The sequence below is a fragment of the Nomia melanderi genome, chromosome 7 (assembly GCF_051020985.1).
Source record: "Nomia melanderi isolate GNS246 chromosome 7, iyNomMela1, whole genome shotgun sequence".
Taxonomy (NCBI): domain Eukaryota; kingdom Metazoa; phylum Arthropoda; class Insecta; order Hymenoptera; family Halictidae; genus Nomia; species Nomia melanderi.
In genome coordinates this window covers 11,879,380-11,893,103 of record NC_135005.1, presented here as the reverse complement: position 1 = coordinate 11,893,103, position 13,724 = coordinate 11,879,380, and the positions used below count along the sequence as shown (strand labels likewise).

General features: G+C 37.8%; 1 protein-coding gene across 10 annotated transcripts in view; it reads left to right on the top strand.

The window, feature by feature from the left end:
- The window catches only part of LOC116430398 (rho guanine nucleotide exchange factor 10), a 69,468-nt gene that overhangs the window by 50,228 nt on the left and 5,516 nt on the right, over nucleotides 1–13,724 (top strand). For all 10 annotated transcript variants that reach the window (XM_031984473.2, XM_031984470.2, XM_031984469.2 and 7 more), the window contains 7 exons: nucleotides 9,888–10,101; nucleotides 11,379–11,616; nucleotides 12,241–12,423; nucleotides 12,609–12,905; nucleotides 13,027–13,119; nucleotides 13,194–13,418; nucleotides 13,495–13,656. In XM_031984473.2, the coding sequence (XP_031840333.1) occupies nucleotides 9,888–10,101; nucleotides 11,379–11,616; nucleotides 12,241–12,423; nucleotides 12,609–12,905; nucleotides 13,027–13,119; nucleotides 13,194–13,418; nucleotides 13,495–13,656 (1,412 nt within the window). The remainder of the gene's footprint in view (nucleotides 1–9,887; nucleotides 10,102–11,378; nucleotides 11,617–12,240; nucleotides 12,424–12,608; nucleotides 12,906–13,026; nucleotides 13,120–13,193; nucleotides 13,419–13,494; nucleotides 13,657–13,724) is intronic.

Sequence of the window (13,724 nt, the reverse complement as noted above, 5' to 3'; positions counted from 1 at the left end):
AAGAAGCGACGCGCACTGGGTTACCGTGCGGCTGGTAAACTGCGCAACCCTGATACGATTTTTATTGGGTGATACACAGACACAACCTTACTTTTGAAAGACGATCCAACGCGTACCGGTTTCATTGTCAGCGGAAAATTGTTTCGTTAGTAGAAACGGTCAGGTTAATCTATTAACCGGTCCAGACCGGTTAATTCATACTCCCATACTCTTGTCTGTGCGGCCTGTTATTGATTTATTTAATTTATTAAGTGACTGGTTTTAACTGATTATTGGAACTTACAAATGTCTTTCAAATGGCTTCCTTTTTTTTGTTTTTCACCCTTTGCACTCGGAAGTTTTCCTCTAGAAATATTTCAGCATTTTCTGATGAGATAGAGCGGATGTTTTGTGAAACTATTTTCTGTGAATATTTCTCAAATCGATGCGTTATACGAAGTTTAACGCATTGCGTACCGGCTGATTTTCAGAAAATCGTGCGGATGGCAATTTTCACCGAGGTCAACTTATATCGCTATACATGGAAAAACTCGGATATCATATCGTTATGTAATGTATTTTAAGTAGATAATCAATTCGAATGAAATTTTATACTTTTTTCAATACTGTGGTAATTAGCGAAGTTGCATAGTTGAGTGTCTTTACTAAAAACGAGATTTCTCGTTACCAGTAGGCAGTGTGGTAATATTAAGCATCAAATTTTATAGTTTTACTGTATGAAATCAAGTAGTGAGTGACGACATAATTAATTTATCGGGTAATAACGCATAAACTGAGAAGCGAAGATATTTTATTCGACATTTAACACATATTTAAAATGGAAATAATATAATATTAAATCATTTGACTGAATTGGATTATTATCATTGCACATTCATCAAACTGAATGTCACCGCAATGGGTGGCATCATATATAATACAGAAATTTTTGGCAATAATCATCGTTTAATCGAGTGAATTATAGTACTTCGATTTGCCTGGGGGTCACCGGTGACGCCAATGGCATTCAAAGTATTAACGCGTTGATGCATTATGCAGAACTTAATGTTAAACATCCAACTTTATAACTTCGCTACATCAAATGAAATAGTGACAGTCATCTCTCGAGGACAAAGGGTCAATATCTTTATTGGAATAGATGTTACTTCTACACACTTCCTTTTCCCACAGCACAATGTTGCCAACTCCATTTTATATCCTGCAACATAACTTACCCTCGCTGTATCGACGAATCAAGCATTCGTCCCGCAGACGATACACGAGTACCGGAAGTTCCATCATTAATATTTCATTTAACGTATTCCTCGAAAATAAGGTTATATTCGCATTATATATTACACATTACGTTCGGTACGGATCAGTTGCGAATTTATAATGCGACGAATAATCTCCGCCAAGCAGTCTTGAGGAGCCGACGGTAACTATATATAGTTATTGTTGGTTCTATCGGCAGTGTTTATCTGGCAAACGCGTTTGTTTCGATTGATTACGCACGGAACGCGCGTCGAATAGCAAACGTAACCGGCGAAACGTTCAGTGAATATCTGTACTCGCGGTTGCCGCGTTGGTCGTGACTCTTTCTAAGTAGCAATAAATAAACGTCGCTCGCACGCATAACACGGTCGGCCGTGCGCAATTTGCAGAACCTTCGTGACGCTGTTCTACACAACGCTCATTCATATTTCCCACCGTTCCTCGAAATTGCTATTACTTCGAATTTAAATGATTCGCTCGACTCGTTTCGCTCGAAGGAAACACGATTGGGGATCGTAAAGCAAACGGTTTAAATCATTTTCATTTAAAAAATAGATCGCCTCTTAGAAACGCTGATCTACTAAGAATTTTCTTTGCAGAAACTGTATATGCACGTGGAAAATAAATTTAAGCATGAACTCACCCTTGCGCTTGATACGATCAGGGATTAAAGCTGCTTCTATGAAATTCTATTTTACCTCTACACGTATCGATGATCTTTTTATAAATGTTGAACAGAATATTCTGTACGTTTTTGTTAAAATATGTAAAATCTTTTATTTTATCTTTTTAACCCTTTGCTAGTCGTCGCTTGATTTGATATAGTAAAATTATAAGGTCATATGTAATATTAACCTTCTGCACTCGAGAGGCGACTCCTAGTCAGCAGATGATTCGATACAGCAAAATGATAAACTTTGCTATTTACCATTAACCTTTGTATCAAGACGTGAAATATTGAAAGGAAATAGCTTTGTTCAGAAATATGTGTGATTTCTTGATGAATTAATTTTAAAGAATCTTGTCTACATCTAACTAGAAAAGATTGAACACTTCAAGTGAAAGACTTTCGAGTGCGAAGGGTTGAGCTTTGTATAATGCATCGATATGTGAAGCATTAGAATAAAATGGCTTTGTTTCTTGATTTACGTATGTTCCCTCATTGGTTGATTTCGAATAACGTCGTTTACATCGAGTGCAAGCGGTTAATTCAAATGTTTGAAGAAAATTCAACGAAACCGCAACGGGAGAAGCATGTTCAGACAGTACTGGAACGAACGGTTTATTGTTACAGTAGTTGCTGCTCACAAAAACTTCTTTGATTACGTGCTACGATCACTTCCCGCCGGAAGTTCAGCCGATATTACGTTGCGGTGTCTATCTTCTTTCGGGATCGCCCTTTCGCGTTCTCTTCGACGGGCTCGGACAGAATAAGGATTCATAAATAAATGATCGTTTTAGGCGTCCATATTGGAAACGTAATACCCCTGGAACGCAGCAATTTGTAAATGTGTACCAAAGGGGTGTGCGATGTGGTTTGACGGTGTTACGTAATGAAAAACCGTTGCCCGCGAATTATTCGCATCGTAAATAATGTTTCGCCGTTGCTGCAAATTGCGGAGCGTAGTCGTTAAATTATCGCTGGTTAAAAATCCACGCGAAATTGACCGTTTCGTATTCTGGGCCATTGGCGAAGCGTTTCCTCGTTTCACTCGTGCATTTTTTTTTTTCGCGTGGCACGCGGTGGACGGCACATTAGGTCAATCCGCCATTCGAATGCACGCGCGCGGCCTGATTTGAATATTTCGCGTAAATCATTTCTTGTTTCGTCCGTTGCATTCTGACCTTCTACTTGTTCAAATGCTCCCGATTCTTCGTTTATGATCTTTCGTATTTAACGCGGACAGTACAAATTTTAATGAGCCGCAGAAATAGGAGAAATGCAGATGCCGTATTCCGAGGGTTGAAGTGCATAATAATTTCAAAAAATTAAGGCTATATAGAATTAAATTCGGGAGAATAATGTGGCTTATAAATCTCAATGCAATAGCATTCGTTTCCATTGTGATGCAAAATGATATGCAGCATTAACGTCCGCGAACGCGTTGACCATTAGCACTCCAGGTTGTTTAATCTATCAGCAACTGCAACTAATTTTTATAGTATTCCTAGCGGAAATGAGAAATGCTGTAACATTTCTTCGATCTTTTGTTTTCCTTCTTAGTACAGAATTCGGATGTGTAGAAACTAATAATTTTGGGGTAGTTTCTTTAAGATTCATTGAAAAATTTAATATTATAACTGGTTCAATGGATTAACCCTTAGCACTCCACATAATTTTGTGATGTGTCAGCAACTCCTACCAATTTTCATAGTAGTCCTACTGACAATTGACAATGTTATAACATTTCTTAGACCTTTAATTCCCTTCTCAGTACAAACTTTGTATATTTAGAAGATCTAGTAATCTTAAGGTAGTTTTCTTAAAATTCATTAAAATAGTTAATATTGGAGCCTATAGAATTCAAAGGGTTAAGCAAAATGTTAGAAAAATGAAACTGAAAAGAGTCATTGAGTTCCTAAATATAACGCCGTAGTTTATAATTTCTAATAACGATATCTATAGGATTCATTTCATTTTTATTATGGAAAATATAGGATTGCGATCCAATATACATATATATATTTAATTGATAATTATTATTTATTAGAATATAACGTATTTGATTAATATTAATAACAATTAATATCAATTAATTATTAAATAAATAATTAATATATATATATTATATATACATATAATAATGGTTATTCATTGATTTTAAACGTCCCCCTTTAAACGGGAAATCGACTAATTATTACGCAACGTATTCTACTTAATCATTACAGTTGTAGCTTTAATCTAATAAATATTCAAAACGCCCGTTTGAGTGCCACGGGTCGTTCCAAAATCTTTTCGTTTCAGCTCAGAAACTGACCGACGCTTGTCTCTTTTCAGATAAAAAAGTTCTAAATAGTGCGATCGTTTTATTTCCCCATTTCTAAGCAGGCAATAACAAAAATAAAAATAAATAATTATCGCGCTTGGCACTCAAACGAATAAACTAATATGTATCCTTGAAGTAATTTTTATTATCATTGCAACTTCCGCGTAGTCGAAGGAATTTTCATCTCGCGATACCAAACCCAATAATAAGAGAATCTATTTGAAAATTTGAAAAATTACGAGTGAATGCATCTTAACACATTGTACGCCGGCTAAATTGCAGCGACTAGAAACGCGAGCGTCGACGATTATATTAATATATTTTCGAACATCAATCAAACCAAAATTTGTCACTTACGAAAAAGAATAAGGAACTCGATTTTGTAATTTTATTATGGATTTGTGTTTTACACATCGAAAATGTTACATTAATATAGGACCAGCAACGAAACGGTAGACTAAAAATCCCGCACTATTGCCGGCGCACAATGTATTAACGATAAAATCTAAAAAATTCGAAAAGCGTGGTTAACCGATATGACGCTAAGAGAAATTGATAAACAGTCGCGAAAAAATTAGGGAAGATGATTTAATATCTCACTCGTCTCGTTCGTGTACAGCTACAAGTTCACGCAGCGTACAGTTGCGATGTGCATTTAATTGCATTGCGCAATGCGAGAATTTGTTATATTGTTTATATTCGATGCAGGCTGGTACACTTTGTACTCTGCTCCACGCTGTTTCCTATTTGCATCAGCCCCGTTCGAACGGGCAATAATAATAGAACGGATTCTTTCTCATAAATTACTGCAGAACTATAAACTTTAATTTCCGACTGACAATGCATGTGGACAGTTAAACGTTCAAGTCGTAACATCCTCATTGGCCCGTTGTATTTGCATAACATGTATGTGTAGAGGATTATAGGCGCTTTCCTTTACCACCACGGACGCGTACGATCCGCTATCTTCCAGATTTCTCTCTCGCGTTATCTGCGCCGATATTTACAGATAACCCGAAGAACTTTTTTCGTGGGTGAAGCTGGATCGATCGAAACATTCGATTCGATCCCATTACGATCGTGTTGCGACGATGTACTCGGAACTTTCGTATAAAGGGAATTCCTAGAGTTTTCCTACATAAAAGTACAGAACTGCTTCGATACTTGATTCTTAACCCTTCGCCTTGCAATAACGTGTCGTACTCGTGGCGACGATTTTGAACAGAATTTAACAAGCATAAACATTACTCGATTCTCTTGAATTTAAACGAAATACTCCTCTTCTCTCATTAATCATTATACTTCAGAGCAGACACGGAATATTTCTAGAATTTTTGTCTTCGCGATATATTATTAATAAAGCACGTATCGATCATAGTCGAGAAATAAACCATAAGAGATTAACATACAATACGTCGTTAACATTTTCCCAACACGATCTACTAGCGAGGCATTACCGTACACATTGCGTATCACGAGAGAAGCGAAGTTCCGTCGACGAGCTATCCGACGAACTGGTAACGAAGCATTACCGTACATATCGATGCAAAGACACTACGATGAATGTACAGCGGATTTCGATATCGATTTTCGCGCGACCAAGACGGAGGTGTTCCAGTGGTCGAAAAACGGAATGTTTCTAACGAATCGCGTGGTCATTACGAAATATCAGCGTCCTCTGAACTTGAACTTAGAATCTTCCTCTAGTAATTAACGACGCTTCGGCGATGCTGATGGTCCCCCGTGCGGAAACGGTGGGTTCCACGCGTTACCGGTTTTATTGGACCTTCCGGCGTGAGTGTCGCGCTCAAGTTACTTCGCCGTTATAACGTCCAGGGTGACTATCTGGTTAACGCCAGTTCGTATGCTCTTTCCCACATTTATAAACGAGACGCGTGAACATTTTCCCCTGCGCACCGGTTCCACCACGTAACTGGCGTAAACGCGCGCGCTGCCAGCGGACGGTTCCCGGCCACTTAAACGTTTTCAGCGTATCACGGATTAAGAAAAAGCGAAACGATACGTTTTGATGGCCCGTTTCAAAATTCATTCACTCTCGGACGTATGGAAGTTACGAAAATTTTATGGACCGTTTAGTAATAAAACGACAACGTGAAAGGAACGTTACGTCATCTTTCGGTCGGAAGAACTTTTATTTATTTCTCTGCTTTCGATGAAATTCCTTCGGTCCTTTACGAAACATTGCGCATCTTCGCGGAGCGATCTTGAATTTAACGGAAAAAAAGAGTTTGACTCTTAACCCTTTGCACTCGACAATATTTCTCATTACGAACGTTCATTTTCTGGCGAAATGTTAATATTATTTGCAACTTAAAGGAATATCTTGCATCAGTTATGGGGAGGAATTGTTTTATTTCTGTGTTTCACGTGTTGATACCTTATTCGATATTTCATATTGAATTTTTGTTTCATAATTTAACTAACCTACGTTCAATCAAATGGCGACATGATAAAGGGAAATGCACGTAATGGGAAAAATATAATATTAAATCATTTGATCGAATTGCATTACTGTTCCACGTTCATCTAGCTGGATGTCGTCGTATTAGATAACATTATTTATAATATAGGAATATTGTCATATTCATCGTTTAATTGAATGAACTATAGTAATTCGATTTGGTCGGGGGTCACCGGTGACCCCATGGCATTCGACGTGTTAAATAAACTTGGCCGACTAAATCGACGTTTTCCTGGACGAACGAACATCTACAGCACAGAGCCTGTCGATGCTCGTCGTCTGCGCTGGGGAATGTAAGAACATAGGAAGCAATAAATTGCGACGTCTTCATCTTAAAATAATCCACGTTGAGTAGGCCCCGTTTTCTAGTGTAAGTCTCTAAATTTCGATTCCGAGGCATTCGGCCACGTAGAACGGAACGGTTTGCCAATGCTAAGTGTTCGCCTCGCGCGATGTGACTCACCCGAACATCATCCTTATCTCCGACCGTATTGTTTCTAAACGTGTTTGTTAGCAATGTAATAATGTCCCGGACACGAGCCGATACGAACAGGAGAGCCTGTAAAAGTGTTCGATGCATTTTCGTTGGTCACCTCGCGGACGATCGTGAAATCCGCGTAATAGGAATCATTGTCACGAGAAAGAGAAATAATAGTAACAGGAAAAATAAATAATGGATTAAATAATCGAATAATTTTGAAAGTTCACCCTTTGCACTCGGAAGTTTCTCACTAGAAACACTTTAACATATTCGGACGAGATGAAGACGATATTCTGTGAAACTCGAAGAGAAATCACGCGTACAGGAATAAAGCTGTTTTATTTCAATATTTCTCAAATTGATGCATCGTACGAGGTATTATATTAACCCTTTGAACTCTGTAGGCTCCAATATTGCACCAATTATAATATTAACCCTTTGCACTCGGAAGTATTTAGCATCTTTATATAGCATCAAAGACGATGTTTTTTTTAAAAGAACTCAAAGAGAAATCACAAGTAAATTGAGAAACGAAGCTTTTTTATCCCGATATTTCACACACCGACGCATTATACATAGTTCAATGTTAAATATCAAATTTTATAGTTTTACTGCATCGAATCGAGTGGTGACCGAGAGTCACTTTTCGAGTGCAAAGGGTTAAATGTTTCAAAGAATCTTAAAGAAACTACCCTAAAATTATTAGATCTTCCACGCATCCAAATTTTGCACTGAGAAGGAAAATAAATAGATTACAAAACAAAAATGAATAGATAGATTACAAAACAACTTAAACAACTTCATTTTGCATCACAATGGAAATGAATGCTATTGCATCGAGATTTATAAGCCACATTTTCACGAATTTGATTCTATATAGCCTTAATTCCTTGAAATTATTATACACTTTAACCCTCGGAGTACGGCATCTGCATTTTTCCAATCTTTGCGGCTCAATAAAATTTGTACTGTCCGCGTTAAACATGAAATTTTATAGTTTCACCGTATGAAATCAAGCGGTGAATGAGAATCACCTCTCGAGTGCGAAGGGTTGAAATTCATTTTTATTGTTTACAAACAGAAAATCGATGGCTCGCCGTTCTGAAGCGGTGAACTTCGAGCTCAGAGATCGTTTTACCTACGGCAAGGAAGCAGCAAGCAGGAGGAGGCACATTTCCTTGCGAAATCGATCAGACGATGACGTTCGCACGGCTCGAGAGACGCGAGCATTGCGAAACGGTCTCGAAGACGCGTAATTTTCACTGTTGCGTCTTAGTTGTAAACCATCTTTCGTCTGGAAAGACGAGAAGACACTCCTCCGATGAGTAGAGGACAGTTTTAGCAAGTCTTTTCCTCGTGTCGGACTTAGCGACCTCTTTTTGTCGTCGAGTTCCGGAAGAAAAGATGGAAATGATGATCGTATCTCGAACCGATTGACACGCGAGTTATATAAATAGAGGCTGCCGTCACACGTTTAACGAAAATATAGTTACATTAAGGCGTATGGTAATGAGTTGTGTCGAGGAGTTTAGCAAACGTCGCTCTTGTGAAACCTGTACTAGTTGACGCTGGGTCCGCGAGCACGTTGGTTGCTCGGTTTCGACCGAAAATCATCGCTTTCGCCCTGTGTCGTCCTTAGTCCTGAAGATTTTCGTTCTAGATCACATCGAGTGACTATCTTGGGTTCAACGTAGACGCCTGCTCGCTGAATCACATCTTTGCATGCGACTCTCGTCTTCAGCGCTCCATTTCGCTTTATCCATTTATCAATTATTCTGTATTTTGTATTTTTAATTTTCTACTGTCCCAGAACAATGGAAATATCCTACCGAAACAAGATGAATGCAAATAATTTGATTGTTATGAAAATTATGCACGCGAAATCAATTTAACGCGTTGACTGCCACGAGAATTTCGAGCGTTTTGTTATAGTAATGTTAACTTCCTTATAATAGAGGAAAATAGTGTTAGAAATAATTATTAATGTTTTGGTATTATACACGTGTAACACTATTTAGCTTCTTGTGTTACTAAACGTTTCGATTCAATATCAATTTTCTTATTGTAGTTGTTTTCAAGCAATTTCGAAGCTCGATCACCGGTGATTACCATGGCTAAATTATATATTTATTAATTAAATTAAATTATATATCAATCGCTTAAACGATGGAAAAAGGGAAACTACGTGCCGATCTCTTGCTGTTTGAGTAATTGAATCATCTGCTTGCGACTTAGTCTTTGAGTTTCATCTCGACAAACTGTCGACATTCGTCCGCAAAGGGTTGAGTTCGAGCCTGAAAGAAAATTAGCTACCAATCGCAATAGTTAAGAATATAACAGTCACTTGTTGACGTGTAACAATGAATTCTGCAAAGAAAAGAGAACTCGAAACATTTCAGGATAGTTTCACTATGAATTATGCCGTTTATTATGTTTTATTTCCTCGGTAGGCCCAGCTGTTGAGAGTGCATCTCATTATTTCCTTGTAAAATGTGTAAAAACACATTTATCGAGTGTTCAGTCCCCTTATATTCTAGTTTGTATTTATCTAAATCAATTTATCGAATAATTTCTCAAAAAATCGCCCGTCTGTTCCATAATTACAAAAGAAGCGACACGAAATGGGTCAGAACGATCCGTTTGGCAGTTCTAATGTTAAAACGACGGTGTATGTTGATTTCAGATGAACCACGTTCAAGGTGTAGATCATGGGATGACGTAGGACCGACGAAAATGGAAACTGTCGGGCAAACGCACAGACAGCACCACCCTACCTTGAAGGCGACTAGGTCCAACACTTCGACACAGTCGGCCAGAAGCGAGGACTCGTGGTGCTCGGCGTCTGATCATGACCTCTCCTCGGACGACGAGAGCGAGAAAAGCAATATCAGTATTAAGTAAGCGTCACGGCTTCGCTTTGCAAACCAGGGAATTAACATTTTCCTTTCAGCTTGAACAGAAAATTATAATTCACCATGGAGCCTTGGCAACCTGAATAGCGTCAATCTTTATTAACGCGTTGACTGTTAGGAAAAACAAGAATCTCTTTATATATATAATAATATATATTATATATATTAATAATATATATTATTATATATATAAAGAGAGAGAGCTTCAAAATTATAAGAAAATAATTATAACCTACAAGAGAGCCAAATAAATATATATATATATCACTTATCTTTTTCCTATGAAAAATAAAAATGAAGAATTATTAATTATTTGGTATCACAATTCTTACGTTACGCTATTATTTTGTTATTTACGCTACTGAACATATTTATTTGGCTATCTTGTAAGTTATAATTATTTTCTTGTAATTTTGAAGCTCCGGTCACTTAACCCTTAGCACTCCAGGTTATTCAGTAATCTATCAGCAACTGCAACTAATTTTTATAATGTTCCCAGCGAAAACGAGAAATGCTATAACATTTCTTTGATCTTTTATTTTCCTTCTGAGTACGAAATTTGGATGTGTGGAATAATTTTAGGATAGTTTCTTTAAGATTCATTGAAATATTTAATATTATAACTGGTGCAATATTGGAGCCTACAGAGTTCAAAGGGTTAACACTAAAACTACCGAGTCATATTGACTCTCCTGAATTTCTCTATAGAAATTCTAAGAATACATCTATTAGGATTTCGATTGACGTATACTTCAGTTCGCGTGTTAAATTAATTTCTTTAGTAATTTCTCAGCTTACAAATAGGTAAGCTTATAAAATGTATGGAATTTTTAAGTTAGGTTCCTGTATACACTAAAAATGTTCTTGCATTGTTTAACAGTAAAACTACCGATCACTTAAACTGACTTTTTCAGATTCTCTTACACAAACTCCAAGAGTGCATCAATTAAGACTTTAACTGATTACCAATTTAGTTTGCGCATTGTTGCATCAGTTCCTTTATTAATTTCTTAGAGAAACAGCTGTTATCTTTTTAATAATTGCAAAAAGAAAAAATCAGGAATGGGTCATTTTGATCCGTCCGGTAGTTTTAGTGTTAAAGAGAAACATGTTGGTCTCTTTCAATATTCAACTATTCTAGAATGATCTGTTCAAATTGTATAAATTTGTTGATGCCTTGAGAGGAAGCTTTTAATTGTAGCTGTTTACCTCTTCATTCTACCCCTATGTGTATCTGTGATTAATGTAACGACCCGTTGCAGAAGTAACTGCCAGTTAAGGAGCACGTTGCACAAAGCAAGGACACTCTGCGACAAGTGGAGGTCGCAGAATATGCGAGTGAACAACACTGACCCATTGGACTCGCCTGGGAACCACGGAAGACTGTCAAGATGGTTCAGCATCCGACGAGGATCCACGCAGCAGTACGATGTCGATTCGTCGGACACGGTGTCTCTCACGAGCCCAATCAAGACTCCTCAGATGCCGCAGCTCTGCGAAGTAATTGCGTTAGCTATTGTCTGGAGCGTTCTCCCTCGTTGAATATATTCCCATACGACAAAAGAATCGTTCTTATTAATTTGCCTTCAACGTTATAAGAGGCAACATGTCAAAACTATCCACCATTTTCTTCTTATATAAAAGCCAGTGTCGATAAACTCATCGTTGTTTCTCTTTTAACACTATTTCCACTAAAGATGTCAAATGACACCTGAAATTTTATCTTAAAATTATTTTTTTAGTTTAGTCGTATTCTGAATTGACTTCTCGACTTTTCCAACGACAATTATAAAATTAACTACAGGAAACGTCTAAAATTCAATTGAGGACAAATTATTAAGCTGAGAAAATAATTTTAAATTAGAACTTCAAAAGGTGTAAACGTGATAAAATTGACAAACGTAATAAAGACGTTCACCTTTTCGGCACTGGTCAAAATTGTAGAGGGTTTGTGCTTTGTAAAATCTATTGGGAGCTACTGTAGCTTCTCAAGCTTCTTATTATATCCAAATTTCGAATTCTGTTTATTCGCGTAAGTTGCACTGGAATGTACATAAATTGTTTCTTATCGTTTTCTTTGTTGTATGAAATATATATTAATAATATTATTCGTATTTCCCTCAGGTCGAAGAGGAGAACAGCGCTATGGTGCAATTCCAGTGCATGCAACAACGTCGTCAAACGCCACCAGCCCTTCCGCCGACACCTCCGAATTTAACTCCGCAGCAACTGAAGCGTCGGCATATAGTGGCCGCCATAGTGCACTCGGAGAACGGTTACGTGTCGACGTTGCAGAGGCTAGTGAATGTATGTGTCGAACTAGATCCATGAAACTCTGGTGGTTATTTAACTGTTCTTTGGTTATTAGGGTCGTTTTATTATATAAGCTTGCCGGGCATCTAGATAGCGCTTAGAGTCTGCAAGCATTATGATACGGCCTTCCAAAGAATCAGAGTTTCTTTTGCTAAAAATACGCTGCTTTCCCGTTTTAGGATTACAAAAAACCATTGGAGGAATCCTCGCCGCCTATATTAAGCCAGGCAAAAATAGCGACGTTGTTTCATAGATTGCCGGAGATTTTGCAGTGTCACACGTTATTCAGAATCGCGCTCGCGGAATGCGTCCGCTCATGGGACAAAGATGAGAAGCTGGGCGACGTGTTCGTCGCCAGTTTCAGTAAAGCAATCGTATTAGACATTTACAGTGGCTTCATAAACAATTTCTCGGTTGCCATGGACTTGGCTAAACAGGAGTCGAAACGGAAGACTGCGCTCGCTGACTTCTTTAAGGTAGATGTATGAAGATTATCTAAAAGTAGAGATAAGCTCGAAGAATTTCAGTGATGGATTTAGTTGAGTGTGTCTTAGTTATTACCAGTTACATTTAATACAAATTATTTTGATGCTACAGGTCAAACAAATAAGTGCACATGACAGATTGTCCTTCTTTGGATTAATGGTGAAACCTGTGCAGAGGTTTCCGCAATTTATATTATTCCTACAGGTAAGCGCAACGTCGAATCAGCGATGAAGTCCATTTATTAATTAGACCGTTGGAGTAATGTTAAATTTCACTAGGATTTATTGAAACACACACCGCAAGGACACCACGACAGAATGTCGTTGCAGTTAGCGTTAACTCAACTGGAAAGCTTAGCAGAGATGTTGAATGAAAGGAAACGTGAAGCGGAACAGTTCCAAGCGTTCAAAGAAATGTTGCGACACGTCTCCGGGAAATTGTCTCATCGTCCTCTATCATCATCGTCCAGGTACCTTATAAGGGAAGATGACGTCACACAATTGGTACGTACGAAGTTATAGAAAATCGAAACAGAATCGAGAGATTCCTATATACGATCGTTGTCATAAATGTTTACAGGAATTCAATCAAAATGGTATGATCACGAAATCTAAAAGACGAAGGTTGTTGTTATTGAATGACCTCGTGGTGTGCGTTTCGGTAACACCGCGATCTGCAGAGGACTTTAGCGGAAGCGAAAGACTCACTTTAAAATGGACGTATCCTGTGTCAGATATTGAGGTATATTAAATAATTTGTTTAACACGTTCGCTACCAGTGTCACATATTTCTGACGGACGCAATCTTAT